The 26926-nt window shown below is 42.7% G+C and overlaps 1 protein-coding gene across 2 annotated transcripts in view; it reads right to left on the bottom strand.

The window, feature by feature from the left end:
• The window catches only part of LOC124042132 (glycerol-3-phosphate dehydrogenase, mitochondrial-like), a 43919-nt gene that overhangs the window by 16186 nt on the left and 807 nt on the right, over positions 1–26926 (bottom strand). For both annotated transcript variants that reach the window (XR_006840048.1, XM_046360499.1), the window contains exons 2-13: positions 21097–21203; positions 20340–20511; positions 18149–18273; positions 16916–17013; positions 15971–16134; positions 12038–12202; positions 10796–10940; positions 9644–9837; positions 6051–6185; positions 4624–4799; positions 3542–3673; positions 2722–2880 (exon numbers count right to left, since the gene is read on the bottom strand). Coding sequence is in view for 1 of the 2 variants with exons in the window: in XM_046360499.1 (XP_046216455.1) it covers positions 2722–2880; positions 3542–3673; positions 4624–4799; positions 6051–6185; positions 9644–9837; positions 10796–10940; positions 12038–12202; positions 15971–16134; positions 16916–17013; positions 18149–18273; positions 20340–20511; positions 21097–21198 (1767 nt within the window). In the remaining variant the exon portion in view is untranslated. The remainder of the gene's footprint in view (positions 1–2721; positions 2881–3541; positions 3674–4623; positions 4800–6050; positions 6186–9643; positions 9838–10795; positions 10941–12037; positions 12203–15970; positions 16135–16915; positions 17014–18148; positions 18274–20339; positions 20512–21096; positions 21204–26926) is intronic.

The raw sequence follows: 26926 nt of genomic DNA, 5'->3' as shown, positions 1-26926 counted from the left end.
CATCACTAGCACAGAGAGGAGGCTGCCTACATACAGACTTGATATCATTGGCCACTTTTTAAAAATGGAACACTAGTCACTTTACTTATCTCATATGTATATACTGTATATGTATACTGTATATGGTCCTGCCGTACATACCTACACGTACGCTACGGTCACAAGACGCAGGCCTCCTTACTGTCCCTAGAATTTCTAAGCAAACAGCTGGAGGCAGGGCTTTCTCATATAGAGCTCCATTTTTATGGAATGGTCTGCCTACCCATGTGAGAGATGCAGTCTCGGTCTCAACCTTTAAGTCTATGGAAGACTCATCTCTTCAGTAGGTCCTATGATTGAGTGTAGTCTGGCCCAGGAGTGTGAAGGTGAACGGAAAGGCACTGGAGCAACGAACCGCCCTTGCTGTCTCTGCCTGGCCGGTTCCCCTCTCGCCACTGGGATTCTCTGCCTCTAACCCTATTACAGAGGCTGAGTCACTGGCTTACTGGTGCTCTTCAATGCCGTCCCTAAGGGGGGTTGTGTCACTTGAGTGGGTTGAGTCACTGACGTGATTTTCCTGTCGGGGTTGGTGCCGTGGCGGAGATCTTTGTGGGCTATACTCTGCATTGTCTCAGGATGGAAAGTTGGTGGTTGAAGATATCCCTCTAGCTGTGCTTGGCAAAGTGGGTGGGTTATATCCTGCCTATTTGGCCCTGTCCGGGGGTATCGTGTCTCCCGACCCTCCCTGTCTCAGCCTCCAGTATTTATGCTGCAGTAGTTTATGTGTTGGGGGGCTAGGGTCAGTCTGTTATATCTGGAGTATTTCTCCTGTCTTATCCGGTGTCCTGTGTGAATTTAAATATGCTCTCTCTAATTCTCTCTCTCTCTCTTTCGTTCTCTCTTTCGTTCTCTCTTTCTCTCGGAGGACCTGAGCCCTAGGACCATGCCTCAGGACTACCTGGCCTGATGACTCCTTGCTGTCCCCAGTCCACCTGGCCGTGCTGCTGCTCCAGTTTCAACTGTTCTGCCTGCGGCTTTGGAACCCTGACCTGTTCACTGGACGTGCTACCTGTCCCAGACCTGCTGTTTTCAACTCTCTAGGAGACAGCAGGAGCGGTAGAGACGCTCTGAATGATCAGCTATGAAAAGGCAATTGACATTTACTCCTGAGGTGCTAACCTGTTGCACCCTCTACAAACACTGTGATTATTATTATCGGACCCTGCTGGTCATTTAAGAACATTTGAACATCTTGGCCATGTTCTGTTTTAATCTCCACCCGGCACAGCCAGAAGAGGACTGGCCACCCCTCATAGTCTGGATTCTCTCTAGGTTTCTTCCTAGGTTCTGGCCTTTCTAGGGAGTTTTTCCTAGCCACCGTGCTTCTACAACTGCATTGCTTGCTGTTTGGGGTTTTAGGCTGGGCTTCTGTACAGCACTTTGAGATATCAGCTGATGTAAGAAGGGCTTTATAAATACATTTGATTTGATTTGTATACTATACTATCTATTCTGTAATATCCATTGCATTTTAGCCGCTCTGTCACTGCTCATCCATATATTTTATATTTATATATTCTTATCCCAGTCCTTTACTAGATTGTGGGTATTTTGTGGGTATTTTGTTGTGGAATTGTTAGATATTACCTGTTACATACTGCTGCACTGTCAGATCTAGAAGCAGAAGCATTTCACTACACTCGCAATAACATCTGCTCACCATGTGTATGTGACCAATACGATTTGATTTGAAGGCCCATTAGAATACCAGACGTTCATCACAGCAGCACTAGCACCTCTTCCATTAGCACACATTGATCACATAGCAGACACTCAGACACCCACATACAAACAGGTGGCCTGCAATCTACCACGAATGCTGTAGGTTAGTGGCTTTCTAAATACCTTCTCAACCTAAAAACGGTAAAAACAGGGGTCAGTTATCCATAGTGGTGAACTTATATGTTCACATTCAACACCGGTTTGCTTTGAATGTGACTTGTCATGGATTAGTAAAGGTGCTCTAAGGATTGCAGGCAAGACTCACTCCATAACTGGGCTAAAGTTCAATGTAGAAGGAGAATTAGAGGAAGGGTGAGGCCCCATCTGTATTCATGAGAATCAAACTGTATCAAAGCTCTAGTTAGGCATTTCTCTATTAATAGTCCAATACAAACAAAACCTAGACTGGAATAGAAATATCAAAACAATACCTATTTAGGGGATACCCAAGCAGTAATTGGCGTTTGTTAGCTGCGTATGATTACAGTGTGAATGTAGCAACAGCATAAAGCAAACCTCCATAATTAACCTATGGTAATGACCAAAGCCAATATATGGCTCTTAATAAAGACCAAACGTATCCCAAGTTAATGTGAGGTCGATCAAAATGCACGTGCGGGGATATCCGAGCGGGAAAATCAGTGACGGGATGGGAGAGAGATACTGGGAATGGTGCCAGTCAATAGGAATTTTCTTACATATCGATTGTATACTGGACAAATGGGTTAAGGAAAGATGTGGCGGTTTGAATGCAGTGGTTTTGTCTGTGAAATAGGGTTGCAAAATTCCAGTAACTTTCCCAAAATATCTATGTTCTCCAGGAATCCCAGTTGGAAGATTTCTGGAATCAGAAGGGAATTAGAAGGAAATCCTACAACCTGGATTTCTGGAAAACCTGGGAATTTTCTGGAAAGTTTCTGGAAGTTTGCAACCCTACTGTGAGAGAGTGGTGCAGCTCACCCTCTTCCTCTGCTCACTCCACGTCAGCTGCTTTCCCATGATGTCTACGATGCGTGGAAGGGCCTCCTCGGCCGCCTGCACGTTCAGGAAGCCCAGCCGCGTGCGCCTGGCGATCACATCAATGGCCGTGCACGCATACTCTTTAATGGCATACTGGACCTGGAAACAATATAATGCTTAGTCTACATTTTATGCACCTCTGGTCATTCACCTATTCACTCTTATTTTAGCTCTGTTGATTAGGAGTTAAAGAGATCCTCCGGTACTTTTGTATTATTTTTAGCAAGTAGTTCTGAAAGTAGCACTCGCTAGCCAAAAGTGGTCCCTGAAAATTGCGTACTGTGTCACATACTGTATGTGCAGATATGTGCACTGATCTCTCGCTCTCTCTCTGCTGTGTCCACTGAGCCGTTGGGCCCACCCAGCAAACTCATTGGATAACGCTGGGCAGGCCTCTTGCTAGCAGTCATTCAAATGCGAGGGGCTGAAGCTCATTTTCTAGAACTCTAATTGCTAGGGGACTGACCCAGGTGAGGGGAAATGTAGGGAAAATAGCGAGGCACAGCTTCAAGAAAACATTTGCTTTCAAACTAGGGATTTTGTGGCTAATTGAGGTAAAACAGTCATTCTGCTCATAGATTATGCATGTATGAACTACACACTCATACACCTAGCCCAAAGTGGGATGTTAAAAAAATACGCCAAAGTACCGGAGCATGTCTTTAACTACAGTAACTTCCTGTTTCCCAGAATTCCCGGTTGGGAATTTTGGGGAAAGTGACTGGAACTTTGCAGCCCTGGATATAATGTACATACAAACCTCACTCTCAATGTAGGGGAATTCAGATACGAGGCGTTTGCCGACAATGGGCCATCGTTTGCCGGTGACATGGGCCATTTTGGCGACCTCGTAAGCTCTCCCTCCGTAGGAAGAGGCCAGATGTTGGGCCACCTGGACACCACACACATTTGTAATCCAGTTAAAATCCAAACAGAATGGGCCAAAGTTCCCTGGGAAATCCATTGCACTTAAACAGCACCTTTTGATATGAGATCAATACGATGTATTAACAGTCGAGTCACTCATGGTGGAGATGGCTGCAGAGGAGACAGCATGCTTTGACTGTGATACATTATGTGCCAGAACTAAACAAAGAAGAACTTATTTCAATTCAACCGGTTTGGTTACTTTTTTTCCACTAAAGGTCACGCGCTGTCAAAAATATCAGCACATTGACCTTTTTAAACATTCCGGCAACATCAGGATCATAGATTAGGCTTTCTTCCCTATTCCGCGCTAACGAAGGGTTAAATCTCATTCACACTAAGTCACAGGGGGCTGCAACTCTCTCGGCTTGTCATTTGCAGGTCATTGTACAGTTCATTTGAAGTCTAACATGGCGTGGACTGTCCTGGAGATGTGTCTGAGTGGTGCAGTGACAGAGAGAGTGCAAGCTGCACTGTTAATCCACTGTGCTAAAAGCACTGGTGTTCAATTCACTCATTGGCCAAGATGAACACATGTGGCTCATCATTGGGATGTCAGGGTACTGATGGCACAATCTTCATTTGACAGCAGCTTCCGGGATTGTGTGGACTCATGTACCAAAGGAGCCATTCAATTCAGCTTTACAAATGGGCCTGACTATTCATTAGTATCCTCCTACAAATTGATGTCATACAATTATGGCAGACCATTACTTTAAAGTTGGCACCTCAATAAATCATTACAACTACCTAAAATGATTGGTAACTTTTTTCCAGAAACCCTAGGTGGAGGATTCCGGAACTTCTGCTTATTCCTTCCTGATTTCGGGAATCTTCCAGCCAGGATTTCAGAAAAACCTGGGAATGTTGGGAAAGTTAACAGAATTTTGCAACTAGTAGTAATTTTGCAACCACCTCCACCTCCAGGCCATAGTCCTGTACCAGGCGGATGTACATGGTAGGAGTCCAGTCTTTAGCTCCCTCTAGCATCAGGCCCACTGTCTTACTGGGGCCAGCAGAAAGGTTATGGGCCTTGACTGCAGCATCCAGGGTATCCTCCGCCATGGAGCGATATGTTGTCCATTTCCCACCTAGACAAGGATTTAAAATGTGGTGTTATTATCACACTACTTGTAATAGACTTCATATGGTGTAATTACCACTACTTGTAATAGACTTGTGTTCATATGGTGTTATTACCACACTATATGTAATAAACTTGTGTTGATATGGTGTTATTACCACACAATCTGTAATAGACCTGTGCTAATATGGTGTTATTACCACACTATATATAAGACCTGTGTTAATATGGTGTTATTACCACACTATATGTAATAAACTTGTGTTGATATGGTGTTATTACCACACAATCTGTAATAGACCTGTGCTAATATGGTGTTATTACCACACTATATATAAGACCTGTGTTAATATGGTGTTATTACCACACTATATGTAATAGACTTGTGCTAATATGGTATTATTAACACACTATCTGTAATAGACTTGTGCTAATATGGTGTTATTACAACACTATATGTAAGACCTGTGCTAATATGGTGTTATTACAACACTATATGTAAGACCTGTGCTAATATGGTGTTATTACAACACTATATGTAAGACCTGTGTTAATATAGTGTTATTACCACACTATATGTAATAGACTTGTGTTAATATGGTGTTATTACCACACTATATGTAATAGACTTGTGCTAATATGGTGTTATTACAACACTATATGTAAGACCTGTGTTAATATAGTGTTATTACCACACTATATGTAATAGACTTGTGCTAATATGGTGTTATTACCACACTATATGTAATAAACTTGTGTTGATATGGTGTTATTACCACACAATCTGTAATAGACCTGTGCTAATATGGTGTTATTACCACACTATATGTAATAGACTTGTGCTAATATGGTGTTATTACCACACTATATGTAATAGACTTGTGTTAATATGGTGTTATTACCACACTATATGTAATAGACTTGTGCTAATATGGTGTTATTACAACACTATATGAAAGACCTGTGTTAATATAGTGTTATTACCACACTATATGTAATAGACTTGTGCTAATATGGTGTTATTACCACACAATCTGTAATAGACCTGTGCTAATATGGTGTTATTACCACACAATCTGTAATAGACTTGTGCTAATAAGGTGTTATTACCACACTATATGTAAGACCTGTGTTAATATGGTGTTATTAGTGCTGCAATTCAAGTATAGGCCTATATTATCTCACACAGAGTAAGTTACATGTACAGCATGATTAGCATTGATAAAATGCAGTGAAACATTTGACTGTACAGACTAACCAGCGATGGTGACCAGTCCGCTGTCACTGATGTGGACAATATGATTCCTGCAGATTGACTGAGTGTCCTTGGAGTTGGGGTTTGTGACCAGCGGACGAATACCACTCCAGGCTGCCAAGACATCTCCTCTCCTCACTGCACAGGACAAAGAGTCCAGACAGAGTGAGACCACACACACACACACACACACACACACACACACACACACACACACACACACACACACACACACACACACACACACACACACACACACACACACACACACACACACACACACACACACACACACACACACACACACACACACACACACACACACACACGTTAGGCTACACAAAGCAGGAGAAACACAAAGCTATGAGAGTGATGGACAGCTAGTGGAATCCTTGCACGCCTAAATAACACCTCCCTCCTCTACTGCTAGAAAATAAATGACTTCCAACTCATACGCCACAACAGCCGCTCTCTCTTCATATCGCGGTGACATATAAAGAATTAAATATTAATATGCTGTTGTGTATCGATTGAAAAAATAGCTGCCACTATAATGGGCTGGTTGATATTTCTGAATAAAACAATGACAAACTCGTTATCAAAGGGCATTTTTTAAACATTTATGACAGCTGAGTAGCTATGGGGCTGAAGGCCTCACATGGGCAGTAAAAGGGGAGCAGATAGAGACAAAGCTAATTTGTACGGCGGTGCAAAGTGAGAGCTATGCATGATAAACAACATCTCTGGTTGCAACCTAAATGGAATCCTGTTCCCTATTTAGTGCACTACTTTCGACCAGGTTCCATAGGGCTCTGGTCAAAACTAGTGCACAATATAGGGGAATAGGGAAACAGCCCGCTCGGTCTCCAACTCTGGCTGTATTCAACATAGGGGACCTGCTGGCTGCATTCAAGAGTAGACCGGCTCAGTCTGATTGACTTCAACTTTGTGGGTATACTTTCTAGTCCAGTATGGTGTCCATATTAGGACAGCCTCAGAAGTCTTGCTGAGATTGATTCATACCTAAATCCATTCAACTCACACTGAAAACATATACATTTACCCTTCCTCAAAAAGTATGGCTGTGAACAAAGGACATATTCATCCACGCAGAAATGTGGGTTGTCTGGGATGTGAAGGATACAATATGAAAAAGAGTGCCATTTTTGGATTATAAGAGACAATATGAGTTGAACTGACGGGCTCTTTGTTGGGATGACTCATTATCAGGGAATGGAGGCCGTGTGGAAACATTCCACCATGCCGAGAGAGGGTGCATTCCAAATAGAAACCTATTCCCTATATAGTGCACTACTTTTGACCAGAGCCCAATGGGCCCAAGTCCAAAGTAGAGCACTATATAGGGAATAGGGTGCCATTTGGGACATAACGGAGTCCAGTCCTTACTGCAGTAGAGGAACAAAGCAGGCCCAGTGCTTCAGCTGCAGCAACAGCAGGCTAGGGATGTGCTACTGGTACGGTCCTGTTACTGTCAGACCTGGGTTCAAAACTATTTTAAATCTTTTGAACACTATTAGCAATTGATTTAGCCTGCTTGGAGTGCCAGATGGGTGGTATTTGCAGTTTTATGACTATTCTATTGGTTCCATTGTGCCAGGCAAGCTCAATCGAGCCCAGCTAAAGTATTTGAAATGATTTCAAATAGTAATTGAACCCAGGTTTGGTTCCAGTAGGGATCTGGAACTGTCTGCTGGGTGTCACTCAGAGGTTGGTGTGACTGTGAGAAGCCATGGAGACCACTTCCTTACGGGAAGGACTGGAGGAAGGACTGAGGAGACACTGCCTGTCCACTCCAGGCCACTATGTCTCCTCTGAGGTGTCACCGCCACATAATGTGACAAATCCCCCCTGGAAAGATCCTCCTCTTCTCCTTTCCTCTGCCGTTCAGAATTACTGGAGACTCCATGTCTGGAGCCCCAGCACGTCCACAGGCAAGGACGGAGAGATGAGATGGAGGAAAAAAGTCCGCTCCCTCATGGCCTCTGGCTCCATCACTTCACACTTGTGTGGTTTTTTTGTTCTCAGGCCGTAGGGTCTTCTGCTCCGACTGTGACCACAGGACTTGGGGAGACAGGGTCTCGCCCAGACATACGCCACATGTCAGCCTGGCGGGCCGTCCAGAGCACAGAGCATGCTGGCTGCAGCATGGAGCTGCCCGGACGCTGGTCTGAGACCTGAGTCGCAGAGCCACCATGACACATAGTCCTCCTCCATACAGACAGAGCTACTGTACTGTACAGGTGCCACCTCTCTACTGTCTCAACGTCTTGGTAGAAGGAAAGCTGGCAGCTAATGAGTAGGAAATGTGCAAAAACCTTTTGGGGTAAATCTTATGCTGGATATAGATAGATGGAAAATAATGATGGAGAATGCAGTGCTTTGGCATTACTGTGCCATTAGATTGGCTGGCCAGGAGAGGATGTGGATGTAGACTAGAATCAAGCTAATCAATCAAATAATCTCGACAACCCCTTGTGCACTGAAAACAATTAGACCACTTCTCCAAAATCAATAGCACTGCATTCTGTTTAGACACCCAACGGTCCTTCATTTAATAAAGTCTCCCTGGGTTTTGATAAACCAGTCAATCGTCAAGGCCATCAGAGGCCCCAAATCGGAAAAACATATACAAAATACATAATAAGGGCTCCAGGAAGGTCTCATAAAAATCGCAAATCGAAAACAATATAATTTAATGTGGTATTGGTTATTTTTCACTTATTCATAACAAACCTCCCATGTGGAGGTATAGTGAGTAGAAAGCAGATAATCTATTTTGTCCTAAGTGTTTAGGGAAACAACAAGCAGCAGTGCATTATAGTCGAAGGAAACAAAACAACTATGGACGAAATGAAATAGGGCTTCACAAAGTTCCGATAAGAAATCCTCAGAGTGTTGTTGGTTGATGTCTCCTGTTTCTCGACTGCAGGTCCCCATACATAATTAAAGCAGGAATTTGTATCTGTCTGCACTCTGTGGCCGCCTGATGAATTAATATCTGGCGGAAGTCCTACACTGTGCTACACTGCCATCACATTAGCCCATTTATATCAGTCAGCTGCTTGCTCCATCAGCTATTTGTAAATCTAGAGAGGGGGGCGATACTGTGAGACTGTCGGACGTGTATTTATTATCATAAATGTCTGTTATGAATGAGGTATGATTGTAACGTCATTATAGTGCCGTAAGTGTAAAAGTATAGCACACGAGTGATTCATGGCTTGTAAAGGAAATACCGTATGTGTTGACATTGCTACCTTTATAACTTTAGCATCATGGCCTTCCTGTCCATCACCCTATGGAAGATTGACTTGGGGGAAAAAATGCTGTATAGAATACAAGCATTTCACTGATATATCATTTTTACAAGACGATCCACACTTCTGAAATGACTGGATATTCCAGTTATTATAAAGATATGACTGGCTAATTGAGTTATTATATAGATAACGCATATTGCATTATCAAAAGTTTGGTAAAGAAATGTCAATTCATGATTATAGTAGAGATCTTCTACCCCTGCACTGTGAATCCCTCGGAGAAACCATAAGCAGGTCATCGCAGGTCATAGTCACCTTCGACATCAGGGCTGAGGTAGTTGCGGACCTCCGTGAGGATGAAGTTGATGTCCTCCTCCATGGGGATGGGGTGCGGTGTGATCTTCGTGGGCGTGTCCGTTGTCCCGGCGATGGTCATCTTCTCCCAGGGCAGGAAGAAGATGACGCGTCCGTCGCTGGTGGCTGGGTCCAGGAGCCCCATGTTGTCTGGACTGAAGGTAGGGTGCAGGGGTGTGGTGGAGGGGGTGTGGTGGAAGTAGAGTGGGGGAAGCAAACAAGAAGACTGCATTAACCTTTGGTCTGCTGGGGGTCGTGAGCGGGCCGACTGGGGGACACCCCATAATCAGGCTCCTGTCAACGGTCTTTCCAGGAGATTAATTCTGCTGGTTTCAATTCCAGCTACGCCACTGCTCCTGTATAGTTCCAGCGACAGCATAGCACTCATATTGTCCTGTTTAAAACACATGCACACGCTACTGACTCAATTTAATACAGGAAACAGGGGAGGGGTAGAGGTGGCGGGAAAAAGGGCAGGGGGGGCGGGGCACTTTTTGTTGCCCTGCAAACACAAATAACATGCATCAACAAGAAAACCAGCACTCTTAGAAAAAAGGATTCCAAAATGGTTCTTCAGCTGTCCCCACAGGAGAACCCTTTTTGGTCCCAGGTAGAACTCTTTTGGGTTCCATGTAGAACCCTATGTGTAAAAGGCGTCTACCTGGAACCAATAAGGGTTCTTCAAAGTGTTCTCTTATTGGGACTTTTAGGTTCTAGATATCACCTTTTTTCCTAAAAGTGTAGGCATTACAGGAAAGTCTGGTTGAGTAGGCCAACAGCTCTCTTCAAAAATCCATATTCATCTGGAGATAAACGGCATACAATGCCATCTGTTAGCTTGATTAAACTCATCTAAATGGCCTTTTCGACCTAACAGGGAGTGTGAAGAAACACAAAGAGACATGATTCCCCTGAACAGAACCCCTCAGCACCAAGCACTTGTTCTGAACCATCCATGCAAGAGCATCTTGTATCGTAAGAGTGCCTATGTTTTGTCCTGGCTGTCCCTGTCTCGTGGCTCAGCCGATGGTGCTAATGAATTGATCAGCCAGGCGCTAATGATGCAGTGATGCAAAGGGGGGAGACGTGATGGAAGCGGGTGTCGTTTGTTACCTGTAATAGCCCGGGATGACGATGTGCACCCCAGCACTGGGCTGACAGATGTTGGGGTTCTTCTGATCATCCATTTTCCGCAGTGCATCGGTAAAAGGTCCCGTGGCATTGATAACACATTTGGCTCTGACATCAAATTCCTGCCCTATGAAAGAAAACAGCATCAATCACCAGGGGCCATTCATCTGTACCCAGTGACAACCGGGATTATTAATTTATCAACCAACACCCCTTCCGTAATAGAGTGGCTCGCGTGTGTCCATGGGAGACTTCAGAAGACTGTAATTAATAGGAACCAGACATACCTAATTTCCCTCTCGCCTCTTTGTGTCAAAGTGCAGCCCAAGAGGCAGTGTGCGAGGGAGTGCTTTTAATGCGCACAGGGAAATGTATGCATCCCAAATGGCATGCCATTCCCTATTTACTGCACTACTTTTGACCAGGGCCTATAGGGCGCTGATCAGAAGTAGTGCACCATGTAGGGATTAGGGTACCATTTGGGATGCAGCCCATGTTTGTTAATGTGCTGCCTGGTGTTGACGAGCCTTTACAATGGGGCCCATATCAAACGTAGCACGATGATACCAAATGATCTGTTTTGACAATGACTTAAAAGAACGGACTACCCTCCTAATTTTACTTGTGACACCATGTCATAACGAAAGTAGCGAAAAGCTAAACTGAGCGACATAGAAATTACATTTTGTACGAATTTTCAAGCATATAGTTGTAACACCTGACACATTCACATCGTAGAGAGAAACAGGAATAAAGTCAACTGAATTAGCGCCGAATAGTGATTCAAAGTACTCTTACAAGCGCTTTACTTGTGAGGCCTCTCTCTCACACCAAAGAAAGTGAGCCGTTTCTTCTTCAGAAAGAAAGAAAGCTAACATATCTTCCAAAACATCAGGGGGCAGTCATGTGTTGAGACCCTCAAATCTTGGTTATGTTTTATTCCTCCAAAGCCACTGCTATGCGTGACATTTAAAAAGGTAAGTTAGGCCATTTGGAGTACGCTAATTCCATATTATATTGCTAGCAGATCGGAAGGAGCTCTCTACACCATAAAATGCTTATAAAATATTAAAGCCCCACATTAGATCTGCGATGACTATGTGCAAAATACCACTGATTAACAGGGCTACCTAACAGGGAGGCTCTGAGAGCTGACACCCTGTGGTGAGGGCTAGGGGGCAGGGAGGAAGGGCGGAAGCATCGGCTTTGTAGCTGTAGTTTCACCTGTGATCACGTCCCTGCAGCGCGCTCCACAGACCCTCTCTTTGCCCATCTGAGGATCTACCCTCTTCAGTAGGTGCACCACTTCAGTGTAATTGGCTATGGCAGCCCCATACCTGGCAGCAGTGAGGGCGATGGCGAGGTTCATTCGAGCGTCGTTGTGTTGTCCTGCAGCGGGGGGACAGGACCAGGGGAGAGGATGTGAGTCACCCCCAGCCTGTGACTGGTGGTATGGAAGTGTGTCGGAACCGATATGTCACATCTGTCCCTGTCACTTTGCATCAGTGGGATGGCTGCTCTGGCCACACAAGGAGCACACTTAAAGCCACAGTGGCCCTTTGGCCTGTGTGTGCTGTTCTTATGGAGCCCCCACCACCCTGCACTGGGCTGGGGGGCTCCACAAGAACAGCGGGCTGGGCTGGGCTCGGCGGGGCTGGTGAAAGTGTTAAACCTACCAAGTACGGAGGGTTGGGAATTGATTACCTGTTCTCTAATAACCCATGCTTATTTCTGTATACAGTACAGAATATACACCGCCTGCAAACATGAGGACACGAATTTAGTTACGTGGAACATGATCACTATAATATGTATACTTCATACACATTGTTCAGATTCAATACGCGGTCCAGTTAGGAAACACAGGGGACTAGGTCAAGTGAGGACAAAATCTACTTACAACCAATCAACAATACTGCTCCTTTTCAAAATGGGTGCAAAATGTGGGGAAATGATCATCGAAAATAATTCTTTGCAATGTCCCTGGTACATCAGCATCAGGAGTGGGATTCTGACAGTGACGGATCTACTTGTAAAGCAGAAGATCCCTCCGCAGAATCCTTTTAATGAAGAGAGGAATCTGGTATCAAGATTTATGGATTAATCCCTCGCTGGCTTGAGAATATACTCAGATCTATATTCAAGAGTCAGGAGGTCATAAGTTTTGTAATTTAAATGAAAGGGTCTAAAAGGTGACAAATGAACAAAGCCCGGTTTCATTAGGAAGGGATTCTTATGTACATCTTTGAAGATTTATCGCTGGAAAATCCTTTGGTTCAAAGTAGAGAAAAGAACAGAGATGATTAATCACTTTTAATGTTGGTGTCTTGGGCGACTTTCTTTCTATTTGTTATTGCCAGGCGAGGTTCAAGTCCTCATTGTTGGCCTTGAGGGGAAGAGAATGTTGTTACTTTGCAGGAATGTTCTTTTGTGCCTTGATTTATTTGCGGTTTGAACGACCAGAGGCTAGGTAACTGGTAGGCTCTGCTGGTTAATGCTACCGCATGCTCCGAGCCATTCCACCACTAAGAAAAATAAATTCATTAATTGGAAACAAAAAGTAAAACATGAGAAAACAACACATTTAAAGGCCACATTTTAGAATGAATTACATACAAGAGTATGCACCCTGCCATGATGTATTAGGAGGACCATAGAATCCACTTCCTCATCTCTGTAGGCTGAATATGACCATTAGAGTGTATGGTTGGCTAACATGTGCTGTGCTGTGGGTGTACAGTCAGTGTGTCTGATCCTGGATGATTGTTGAGCCCCCTGCTGACCTCTAACCTCATGATCCACAGCTCTCCGCTATGAGCCTAGCTCCACTGCCAGTCACACATTCACATCGCCCAGATTACAGCTACATCCATCACAATGTTAAAATAATCCAATTACAGCTACACTTACCACCACAATGTTCAATGTGACTTAGTTCCAGGATTAGACAGATAACGTAACAAAGGAGTATTACTATGCCATATTTATAATAATGGAATTATAATCTGATAACACTAATAATGATAATACATAATACAAATAATCTGAACATTAAAGCGCAGGCCATCAATAATGAGCATAGGGAGGGAGCTGAGTGTCATGTCTCCCTAGAGGAGAGACAGTTGAGTGGGAGCCTCGGCCTCCTCCTCTACAGCCCCGTACCTCCTCCTCCACTATAATCCGCGCCTCCTGGAGGTACAAAACTCATTGGAGTGAGAGGAACTCCATGGCTGGACAAAATGCTGCAAAATGACAGGGACAATAATGACATCATGTCTCCCAGTCATGAGAGAGAGAGATGCTTGGCTGGGCTGACTTGTCCAATTAAATTGTTGCAGGTACAGCGGGGGACGCAGTTATTATCCCAGACGCTTCTGCGAATGACTCCTCTGGCTAAAGGAGAGGAGGGCAACGAAGGGAGGGGAGATAAACACACACAACGAGTCTGTATTTCCTAAAAAAATGCATATGAAAATAATGTGTAAGTGTAATAATTGTCATATATCACCTTATTACAACTATACTGTAATATTGCATAGGACATAGCAGCCTGGTGTTTAGAGCGTTGGGCCAGTAACCAAAAGGTTGCTGGATCGAATCCCCGAGCTGACAAGGTAAAAACAAAAAAAGGTCGTTCTGCCCCTGAACAATGCAGTTAACCCACTGTTCCCCGGTAGGCCACCATTGTAAATAAGAATTTGTTCTTAACTGATTTGCCTAGTTAAAATATATATATATATAGTATTCACTGCCATCAACTTTGAAATGGATCCATTTCAGTTTGAATATGTTGATCTATAGCTCTTCATGTGTGTTGTTCCCCAATCAATTTGATCATTTTGGACTAAATTGTATGATCTAAGGCTAAGGCATGTCTACATGTTGAAACTATGTGAGCGTGATGACTTGAAGAATCCCGAGGAGATAAACGGAAGCAGTCAAAGCCCAATCCCACCTAAGGAATGTCAGCTTTTAAAATGTCATTGCCATAATTGTTAAAAATTGAATAACAGAAGGGGGAAAAAATGTCTGTCAAACTAGCCTAACACATACAACACAACGCAATATTTTCATCCAGGTCTTTACACCTTTTAAGTTTCAGTCAGTCATTTACCAAAATAGTATGATATTTAGAGAAGTGCTTTAAAAAAATTACAAAAATGTAAAATTGTATTTTGACATTGAAGAACGGAGAAGTGATATTATAAAACAGAGCTAAATGACAGAGCTCCAGCATAACACCCTCTCTCCCACTCACTTCTGCTAAATGAGTAAGGCTGACAGATAGATCACTGCTCAGATCGCAGCCACATTCCCTTAGAAATATGTTGCCTTTTTTTTGCAGTACATGGGAATCCACATATCCTCAAATGTTTAATGAGGTCTGACAGATAGCCTGGAGAAACCAAGTTGGGAGTTTGAGGCTACGTAGGAGACCTTGAGTAAACAGGACATGCTATGTACACCCCGGCTAACAATCAACATATGCTTTGTTTTTCTGATGCCAACACGCGGCACAGATAGCCGGAAGGAAGGATGGGTCCTGGGACTGGATGGAACCAACAAGGGATTGCCTACTGGCTATTTTCTGCTTAAAACCACGTTGTTTCTCATTTGTTTACGCTCACATAGCCAGCAATTACACTGCTGTGTACGCAAAAGGAGTTATTTCTATGAAGGAACATAAAAGACAAAATATTCAGGAGATAAAATAATAATTTACATTCTATGCAGGATTATAAACTGGGTGGTTTGAGCCCTGAATGCTGATTGGCTGAAAGCTGTGCTATATACCACGGTATGACAAAAACATACTTTTTACTGTTCTAATTACGTTGGTAACCGGTTTCTAATAGCAATGAAACACCTTGGGGGTTTGTGGTATATGGCCAATGTACCATGGTTAATGGTTGTATCCAGGCACTCCTCGTTTCGTCCTGCTTAAGAACAGCCCTTATCCGTGGTATATTGGCAATATACCAAACCTCCTCGTGCTTTATTGCTTAATTATATCATATATGTTAATGACACAGATTTCACTTACAAAACAGGATATTCTTAGTGAAAAAAATTACTTTAAAAGGTGCAGAGTCTTTTTTTTTTGCAGGACTGATTAGGTCAGTGGTTCTATATTTGGTGAAAAGGTTTGCGGCTTACCATCATAGTAGACAATGGCTCCGACCAGTTTGTCTCTCTTCAACATAGGAAAGAGCTCCAGAGCCTTGGTCTTGGTGAGGATGTAGCTGCTCTTCAAGCACTGGGCTCCAGCCACCAGGTCGTATATCTTGATCCCTGCCCAGTAGTAGGGAAGCTGCCACCACCTCACACACAGTGGAAAAGTTACAATTAAAAGGGGAGTTCCACTACTTTTTCGCCTCATGTTCAACATCTTCAGCACCATACCAGTGTCTACATATGTGAAAACGCTGCATTTCTACGTTCTGTAATCAAAAAGATCATTAGAAAAGGTCATAAGAAAGTGCCACTTGATGATGTCATCAAGTTCCGATGATTTACTATGAATCAATTAGGTGTCATTCTGTAAGTGTATTTTCGGTTCACGCTAAATATACAATAGATAATAGATTCTGAGGTTTATGGACTATAATAGAATTGGGAAGGTAGGTATAAGATGTGCACTTCTGAGTGTGACTGATATAGGGTCTGTGTTGGCATGATGACTTTAGGCAGTGCATGGCAAAGCACTGGAAGCCAAACCGGTTTTCCCACACCCTTCAGTAATGAGACACACCTGTTCACTGCTTTAAATACCAGAGAAGGATCTTAAATGTCATGTGCAATTAATGCTCATGATACTAGGCATCACCAATCAAATCAAGCCCCTAAGTTCACACAAGGCTCAGAGAGCTAGGGTGAGATGGTGAGATTGTGAGCAGGTACAGGTGGACCATCAGCCATTTTACCCATACCCACAATGGGCCTCTCAGCCCCGGGTGATTGTCTTAAAGTTTATTGCCATTCAGGTGAACTTATCTCCATCTTCAAAACTTTATGTGAAAGGTTTACAGAGTCATGTGGTATTTTCGGTGGTATATGTAGTGAGAAACGATGTGAGAGGCGGAGACTGGAGGTTATTCTTACTTGTATATGGGGAGCATGATGGGTAAAAGTGCAGTCAGATGAGGGGCGATATTCAGGAGGTTGGAACGCTCATGCAGTGCTTCCTTCACCATCATATACTGGAGGAGAAAAGAAGATCAAAATGGATTACATCCAAATCAAATCAAGCTTTATTTATACAGCACATTTCAGACATGGAACGCAACGTGCTTTCACAGAACAAAAATATACATTTAAAACCTTTAAGAAATTAATCAATTCCATTTATACAATTTAAAAATGAAACAATGAGCAAAATGATACAATTAAAAACATTATCCACTTAGCACTTTCTGAAGACTGGTTATATTTTTTATCTCTCAATGCCTAATGCGGTAGTGCTGAGGTCACGCGAGAAAAAAATACTGAACTACACTGACTCCTATTATAACCATTAAGTGTGAATAAATAGACATTTAACCCCTTAATCCTAATGGCGTGCTATGAAATACAGTAACATCAGGTTCATTGTATTTCTTTAACAGATATACAGTATACATGGGTCATGTCTTCTTAAGTGAGGGACTTAAATGGTATAATGGTGATTAATCATTTACTAGGCAGAAACGTGTAAATGTTATTGTTATCATGGATGACCAAAGTGGCCGGCCCAAAGCAAATATGGAATGAATTGCCTTAATTTGCTTTCCATTTCCTCGCTGGCTGGTAGAGTAGGTGAGGAGTCTGTACTTTGCTGCACTGCTTCTGACTTTGCAGTTATGTTTCCTGCAATCACACTAATTGGCCCCTTCTCCAGCTCACCTCCAAGGCCCCAGCATGTTCAAACAGATAGGAAAAAAAGACTTTAAAAAGAAACCCACACAGCCCTAAAATAATGAGATTCTTCAAGTGCTCTGAAATGTAACAGAAAACTGTGACATTTGAGTTCGAACCTGGGTGACTCTTCTTAACAATAAACAGACAAAAGAAGGCCCAAATGCTTTATTCCTCCCATTACTCTGATATAAATGTCCTGTATTAGCCTAATTCCCGTCTTGATAATGACAGGGGCGCTAGCTACTCCTTCCTCTCTTTCCCAGTTGTAGGAATTCTTTGAAATAACTTTGAAAATCATAGGCACTCACTCAAGGCAAGCATGTCAAGACCTTTTTTTGAATGAGAAATGATTCCACATGGTAAATAAAGCAATATGACCAGACGGACCAGGAATTCACCGGATAAGTGTCAGCTGCAGAGAAAAAATGAGGCATTTACCTGTTCGTAATCTAATTTCACAATGGCTTTCTGTAGATATCGGACTCCTCCGTGAATGAGCTTGGTGCTCCGGCTGCTGGTCCCAGATGAGAAATCGTCTCGCTCCACCAGGGCAGTTTTAAGATCTGACGGCGGGAAGGGAACCGAGGCAACAGATCAACGGCAAGCTGAGATTTACCTACTTATTGTCCCAAATGTTTAGAATACATCACACATTATTTTCATATGCATGGACTACTGCTGTAATAATGGATGATGGGAGAAATATTGTGCAGGCATACATATTCCATTGTGGTAAAAACTGCAAACATTTTCATTACACCGAAAAAACTAGTCAAAATGTTTGATAATAATTCAAGGACCTAACAAGTAAAACATGTAATAAAAAAGACTGTACAAATCACTTTACTTAATCATGGTTTTTATAATTATATTTTTTATCAAAAAGGAGAGTATATTGGAGGAGAAATTGTCTTGACTTCCAGAGAATTCATTAACATTGAAACTGCTCCTCACTCCCACCATTAGAGGCTTGTTTGCTGTCCCTGACAGAAAGACACCGTAAATCCCAATTTTGAAAGAAAAAAAAGGGAAAATAAATGTGTTTTAGGAAAGGGGGATATGGCGGGGGTTTACAAACCCCCTCCTATTTCACCATTAGACCGTCAAATCGATAAAGGAGCTTAAAAAAAACCTCTAACCAAGTTTCAAGTTTTAATGGCACATGCACAAGTACAGTGAAATGCCTTCCTTGTAAACTCATAACCCAACAATGCACACAAGAAATAAGAATTGGAAGTATGAAATACACAATGTAAGTAAGACAAAGGAGACGATTGTGGACTACAGGAAAAGGAGGGCCGAACACACCCCCGTTCACATTGAAGGGACTGTAGTGGAGCAGGTTGAGAGTTTCAAGGTCCTTGGTGTCCACATCACCAACAAACTATCATGGTCCGAACACACCAAGAAAGTCATGAAGAGGGCACGACAAAGCCTATTTCCCCTCAGGGGACGGAAAAGATTTGGCACGGGCCCCAAGATCCTCAAATAGTTATACAGCTGCACCTTCGAGAGCATCCTGACCAGTTGCATCAGCGCCTGCTATGGCAACTGCTCGGCATCCGACATTAATAAGGCGCTACAGAGGGTAGTGCGTACAGCCCAGTACATCACTGAAGCCAAGCTTCCTGCCATCCAGGACTTATGTACTAGGCGTGTCAGAGTAAGGCCCCAAAAAATTGTCAAAGACTCCAGTCATCCAAGCCATAGACTGTTCTCTCTGCTACCGCACTGTAAGTGGTACCGGAGCGTCAAGTCTAGGTCCAAAAGGCTCCTTAACAGCTTCTACCCTCAAGCCATAAGACTGCTGAACAATTAATAAAATGACCACACAGACTTTTTTTAAAAATATTCCATTGTTAAAGGCTTGTAAGTAAGCATACTATATACAGGAAATATTTGAGAAGTCAATTCCGATACCATATTTACATGTGCAGGGATACTGGAGCAGCATAGATAATTGATTAGGATGTAATGGTAACCGCAAGAGGAACCCTCATCAGGGGAATGAAAGAGACATCTTTCAATCTTTGGTGATTGGACTCTTAGTCTCTTCCGGGGAAACGAATCCTAGCTATTCAATCCTAGCTGTTCTGGAGTTCCAGCCTCTGTAGCTGGCTTCTGAAGCTCCTTACAGGCTGAATCCCAGGGAGATGGCTTGGAGGCAGCTTCTGCACCATGACTAGAAGGTTATGCAACAACAGGACAGAGAATATCCTCCCGCTGCTGTGAGGGGGGACAGGAACAAAAGTGTACAGCAGCTCAAAGTCCTTGCTAAATGCGGATTCAAACTGCAGCTGTTGTGAAAGCTGAATAAAGGGGATTCATCCGAATTTGAGAGAGAAGAATGTGAGACTAATCAAACTAGTTTTGCCTTAATAGTTTGTGATATCCACAATGAAGTGGTCATAGTTCATGTACAGCAATCAGCCAATTTCACTATGTTTCTTAGCAGTTATTTTACAGAGATTCGTCATTCCATGAGCCCAGAGTATTGTTTGTTGGTGATATTCTAAAACATGATGATAGAAATGATCTACATGCAAAAGACATGCAGGGGAAAGGACAGTTAAAGCATTAGGAACAACTGATAGACTGCAAGTGACAAAGACTGCAAAAGGCAACTTACCCCGTGTCACAGCGTCCAAGGCACAACCTGAGCCCGTGGCTCCTCCCCCTACAACGAGAACATCAAACTCCTGGGTGGCTCGTAAGGCCGTTAGCTGGGCTTGCCTGGACGGGAGCTCGTCTTGGAAGGCCATGTTCACCTGTTCAACCGCCTCCACGCGCGAGAGTCGGGCCTAGACCATCCACGCAAACAAACCAGTCATCCATTTCATTGTCATATGACTCCAGGGGACAGTGCACATTAATAAATGTGTTTCATTATTATGCACGTCTTCACATTCTTTATGATGGATTTAGGAAAAAAGAAAGCAGGCATTTTCTGTGGGGGAAAAAAACTCAGACCCTACCAAGGAATAAAAAACAATAAATCACATGCTAATTTATTACAATCTCCCTACTACCCCACCCCATTTCAAAATATTGTCCATCTAGATTAATGGCAAAATCTGCATGCTACATGCATATATGTTAAGCTAAGATGGTAAAGTACAATAAAAGAGCATTACACCAAACAAAAATGAAGTAAAGTAGTCTATTAGGAGGGAAGGGATTAACCTGCCCAAACCATCTGCTGATACCTGGGCCTAATCTACACATAAACGTTTTAATACATCAAGAAATTGAGATCCACAAGGACAAACATTACCAAGGTCACCAAAAAGTAAGCTGATTTCTGCATATACAGTATTTGACCTGGCTGACATGCAGTCTTCAAGTTTCACTGTAGCATCTCAACAACGTGAACGCTAAAGGCTCACCTGTCTTTTCCTGTATTCGGTCAGCTGTGTAAGGCCATAAAAGGCTACCAAGCCTCCACTTGCTACAGCAGCAGTTCCTTTGACTGCCTTTCGGATCGCCATGCCTCCTGTAAGACAAAATACAACTGGAACTGAGAAAAACACATCACTAGTCATGATCTAATCTGCATTTGAAAGCAGTTGGTATTAACGTACACCTTCATGTTTTGCTTGTTCAGTTTGCTCAAAGTTCAGGAAGTTGCTCTCAAGGGTGTTAGCGTTGTGTTGGCTAATGTAACCTGACTAACAGTGGTGGTTTGGAGTGTGACTTTTTCCTGAAACCATCAATCTCAACCAGAGCCTAGCCCAGGGATAATCAACTAGATTCAGCCACGGGCCAATTTTTTCTTGAGTGAAGGGTCAGTGAGACAGAACATAATTGTAAATATTTGGAGACTGCAAATTGACCGCAAAAGCCAAACAGATATACAGTTGAAGTCGGAAGTTTACATACACTTATGTTTGAGTCATTAAAACTCGTTTTCAACCACTCCAACAAATTTCTTGTTCACCAACTATACATTTGGCAAGTCGGTTAGGACATCTACTTTGTGCATGACACAAGTCATTTTTCCAACAATTGTTAACAGACAGATTATTTCACTTATAATTCACAGTATCACAATTCCAGTGGGTCAGAAGTTGACATACACTAAGTTGACTGTGCCTTTAAATAGCTTGGAAAATTCCAGCTTTAAAAAGCTTCTGATCATTTGACTCAATTGGAGGTGCACCTGTGGATGTATTTCAAGGCCTACCTTCAAACTCAGTGCCTCTTTGCTTGACATAATGGGAAAATCAAAACAAATTAGCCAAGACCTCAGAAAAAAATTTGTAGACCTCCACAAGTCTGGTTCATCCTTGGGAGCAATTTCCAAATGCCTGAAGGTACCAAGTTCATCTGAACAAACAATAGTACGCAAGTATAAACACCATGGGACCAGGCAGCCGTCATACCGCTCAGGAAGGAGACGCGTTCCGACTCCTAGAAATGAATGTACATTGGTGCGAAAAGTGCAAATCAATCCCAGAACAACAGCAAACGACCTTGTGAAGATGCTGGAGGAAACAGGTACAAAAGTATCTATATCCACAGTAAAACGAGTCCTATATCAACATAAACTGAAAGGCCGCTCAGCAAGGAAGAAGCCACTGATCTAAAACCGCCATAAAAAAGCCAGACAAGGTTTGCAACTGCACATGGGGACAAAGATAATATTTTTGGGAGAAATGTCCTCTGGTCTGATGAAACAAAAACAGAACTGTTTGGCCATAATGACCCTCGTTATGTCTGGAGGAAAAATGGGGAGGCTTGCAAGCTGAAGAACACCATCCCAACCGTGAAGCACGGGGGTGGCAGCATCATGTTGTGGGAGTGCTTAGCTGCAAGAGGGACTGGTGCACTTCACAAAATAGATGACATCACGAGGAGGGAAAATTACGTGGATATATTGAAGCAACATATCAATACATCAGTTAGGAAGTTAACTATTGGTCGCAAATGGGTCTTCCAAATGGACAATGACCCCAAGCATACTTCCAAAGTTGTGGCAAAATGGCTTAAGGACAACAAAGTCAAGGTATTTGAGTGGCCATCACAAAGCCCTGACCTCAATCCTATAGAACATTTGTGGGCAGAACTGAAAAAGCATGTACGAGCAAGGAGGCCTACAAACCTGACTCAGCGACACCAGCTCTGCCTAGAGGAATGGGCCAAAATTCACCCAACTTATTGTGGGAAACTTGTGGAAGGCTACCTGAAACAATTGACCTAAGTTAAACCATTTAAAGGCAATGCTACACTCAATTAGTATTTGGTATGTAAACTTCTGACCCACTGGGATGTGATGAAAGAAATAAAAGCTGAAATAAATCATTCTCTCTGCTATTATTCTGACATTTCACATTATTAAAATAAAGTGGTGATCCTAACTGACTCAAAACAGGGAATTTTTACTTGGAATAAATGTCAGCAATTGTGAAAAACTGAGTTTAAATGTATTTGGCTAAGGTGTATGTAAACTTCCAACTTCAACTGCATTTGTGTAAAACATAATACTTTCAAACCTTGCTTACATTTCTGTATGATCACATACACTGAGTGTACAAAACATTAGGAACACCTGCTCGTTCCGTGACATAGACTGACCAGGTGAATACAGGTGAAAGCTATGATCCCTTGTTCATGTCACTTGTTAAATCCACTTCAATCGGTGTAGATGAAGGGGAGGAGACAGGTTAAAGAAGGATTTTTAAGCCTTGAGACAATTGGATTATGTCTGTGCCATTCAGAGGGTAAATGGGCAAGACAAAAGCATTAAGTACCTTTGAACGGGGTATGGTAATAGGTGCCAGGAGCACCAGTTTGTGTCAAGATCTGCAACGCTGCTGGCTTTTTCATGCTCAACAGTTTCCCGTGTGTTTCAAGAATGGTCCACCACCCAAAGGACATCCAGCCAACTTGACACAACTGTGGGAAACAATGGGCCACTATCCCTGTGGAACGCTTTTAACACCTTGTAGAGTCCATTGTTTTGTATACTCAGTGTATATCTAAATTATGCGTGGGAATACTTTGGAACATATTTTTTAAATTATTTGGAGCTGATTTGCTCGTGTTTTTAAGGTATTTTATGTCCAAAAATAAAAAATATATATTATTGTTTTTTTGCTCAGGAAACTTGGGTGGCCATGTACAGTTGGGGAAACCTGGCCTAGCCTATTCAACTGTTGCCAGGATAGCCACCTCATCAGCACCACAAGTTGGAGCACAGGCACAAGGCGAGAAAATCCTGCCATCCAACTGCTTAAGGAGAAATCCATGCAGTTTATACAAAACTTGAGCTAATTCCCTCATCCATTCCAGGAGACTTTAGAAGGACTGAAATGGAATCACAGCAAATTATGAAGCAAATATGGAATAACAGTAAACAGTGGCAAGTGGCTCAGTCAGAGACAATGTTGCCTCATGGTTTCCTCTATTTCTGGTTCAAATATGGATCAATTAGAATGAGTTCATTGAATAATAGAAAGGTGATTTAAGACGGAGTAAGACAAAATCGCATCTAACAAAAATCTATTTGAAATACAAGTAGATAAACTGGCCTAAAACATGCTAGACCTAAATTCATACAAAGCGTAACAATGAGATTTAGGCTAGGCCTAAGTTTGCCTGCTTGGATCCCCTTGTCTTCCACGATGATTAGGCAAGCTAGATTAATCATCAAAACAAGCTTGGTTTCCCTGATTTTCACTCGAGCACAATCCAACAGGCAATTGATTGTGGCATCAAGGCCACCTGCAGCTTCAAAATACATTTTGAGAAAGAAAAAACAAAAAGGGGGGGGGGGGAACACCCCAACTAGGAAATATTGGCCCACGACACGACATGAATATGCAGGCACTCAATACCAGCAGTGTCATTACTAATGTTGCTGCCAATTACAGAGCATGTCATGACACTGTGATTCATGAATATTCATCACTGACTGATATAAAGGCAGTACTGTGCAAAGGCCTCTATCCCCATTTTACTGTCGCAATGTGAATGGTGAACGGGTACCTCCATCATACCATGGCGGCGCCTTCCAGCTGCAAGACAAGCTGTTCCATAAGGCATCGCTAGTTAACAGTATGTTATATAAAGGTGTATTAAAGTGATGAAGTGCTCCCTGGCTCTAAAAAGTAGGCATTAAAGCATATTAAGTAGACATTTAAGCTTGTAAAATGGGAATGCAGAAATGGAAAAAAGACATAGGGCAATGGAATGCCTTCAGGGTGAGACTGCTGGGAAAGTTGAGATTCCATCCAGTCAATGTCATGAGGTTGGTCAGTTCTATCAACAAATAAATCAAATAGCCTACTGTGGCAACTTGTTATCCCCTGAGGTACTAAACTAGCCTAAATCCATGTATCAGTATGCAACCAAATCCGTTATCCTAGTTAACAATGAGTGACCTGAAACATTGCATCGTAGTAACAAAGGCAGATACTGGGTAATACTGGCAGTGATTGTTATTACATCAATAGGTTACCTGGGTCAATCCACAAAAAGAGTGCCTTTTGCATTCCTGTAGAAATGGTGCACCAATATTGAATTTGACATCCCCCCCCCCCCAGTGCACCCGCTATGACTTCTAGGGATATTTTAACCCACTTTAATGCCAACATTTCTCCATGTTTTCACCATCATTGTAAATAAAGCCCTAGTTATTTTGTTGTTTTGGACAAAGTCCTTTTTGAAGATAATTATTCGTTTAAATGTGAATAGAGATTCATTTTCATATGTCGCTTATTTTGAGGTCAACCCTGTTACGTGAACAGAACTCTCGTTTTAAAATGGAGAAACTATTCCTCTTTAAATATTTTTTTCAAAAGAAAGCCTGAACAAAGTAGGAGAACTGGTTCTACTCTTTTTGGCAATTTTCTGGTGCTTTGTGGTGGAAAATTGAGTGGGTCGAGCTTAACCCATCAACCCTGTTACCCATAGATAGGGCTACAGGCTAGAAATGTTTTAATGTTAAACATTTTGGGGGGTGAAGTTTGCATTAAATTGCCCCTCCCTGTTGCATATGTAACAGATGTGAAACGGCTAGCTTAGTTAGCGGTGCGCGCTAAATAGCGTTTCAATCGGTGACGTCACTTGCTCTGAGACCTTGAAGTAGTGGTTCCCCTTGCTCTGCAAGGGCCGCGGCTTTTGTGGAGCGATGGGTAACGATGCTTCGAGGGTGACTGTTGTCGATGTGTTGTCGATGTGTGCAGAGGGTCCCTGGTCCCTGGTTCGCGCCCGGGTATGGGCGAGGGGACGGACGTAAAGTTATTCTGTTACATTGGTGCTGTTGACCCAGATCACTGGTTGCTGCGGAAAAGGAGGAGGTCAAAAGGGGGGTAAGTGTAACAGATGTGAAACGGCTAGCTTAGTTAGCGGTGCGCGCTAAATAGCGTTTCAATCGGTGACGTCACTTGCTCTGAGACCTTGAAGTACATTACATTACATTTAAGTCATTTAGCAGACGCTCTTATCCAGAGCAAGTAGTGGTTCCCCTTGCCCTGCAAGGGCCGCGGCTTTTGTGGAGCGATGGGTAACGATGCTTCGTGGGTGACTGTTGTCGATGTGTGCAGAAGGTCCCTGGTTCGCGCGAAGGGACGGTTTTAAATTATACTGTTACACATACAACAATCTTCCATTCCCCCTGTTATGGTCAAACACTTAAAGAGAGACTGAATGCACTGATTCCGCATGTTTCTCTGTTGCTCATTAAGAAAGAAACTGATTTCAGTCTTGGTGGTGTGGTTCGATGTGGCAGTTACTGATGTTTGTCCCCCGTGAAACACCATAGGGAAAAAGGCAGTATTACTTCCTCAAAATAGTCAGAATGATTCTAAGATAACTCAAGAAATGTGTAAGTAATGTTTACATTTTTAAAGAGGTTGTAGAAGCGCAATTTTACATCTAGCTTATGGTGCAACTTGTTTTACTTTATTTAAACAAAGTCAGATCCACTGTGCTGATGGGCTGGTGTGTCCTGTTATCTGTGTGTTCTGTGGTAGGATTGGATAGAGGCAATCACCGCAGCTGTTTATCCTGTTTTAGTGGGTACTGGGCAAGTGAGCATTGTCGAAATCCAAATCCAACCCTCAAGTAAGTCATGGTGAACTCACCTACAAAACTTTGGACGAGACTGACTTTATGAACAACATTATCCTATTTACAATTTGTGGTCAGTTTTGACAGTAAAATAAACACTTTCTATCAGATAAGTTGTTTATTGTCTTCAGTTTGATTTAATAG

Source organism: Oncorhynchus gorbuscha, linkage group LG01 (genome assembly GCF_021184085.1).
Source record: "Oncorhynchus gorbuscha isolate QuinsamMale2020 ecotype Even-year linkage group LG01, OgorEven_v1.0, whole genome shotgun sequence".
NCBI classification, from domain to species: Eukaryota; Metazoa; Chordata; class Actinopteri; order Salmoniformes; family Salmonidae; genus Oncorhynchus; species Oncorhynchus gorbuscha.
The sequence above is the reverse complement of the archived record's forward strand: the minus strand, read 5'-3'. Positions and strand labels throughout refer to the sequence as shown.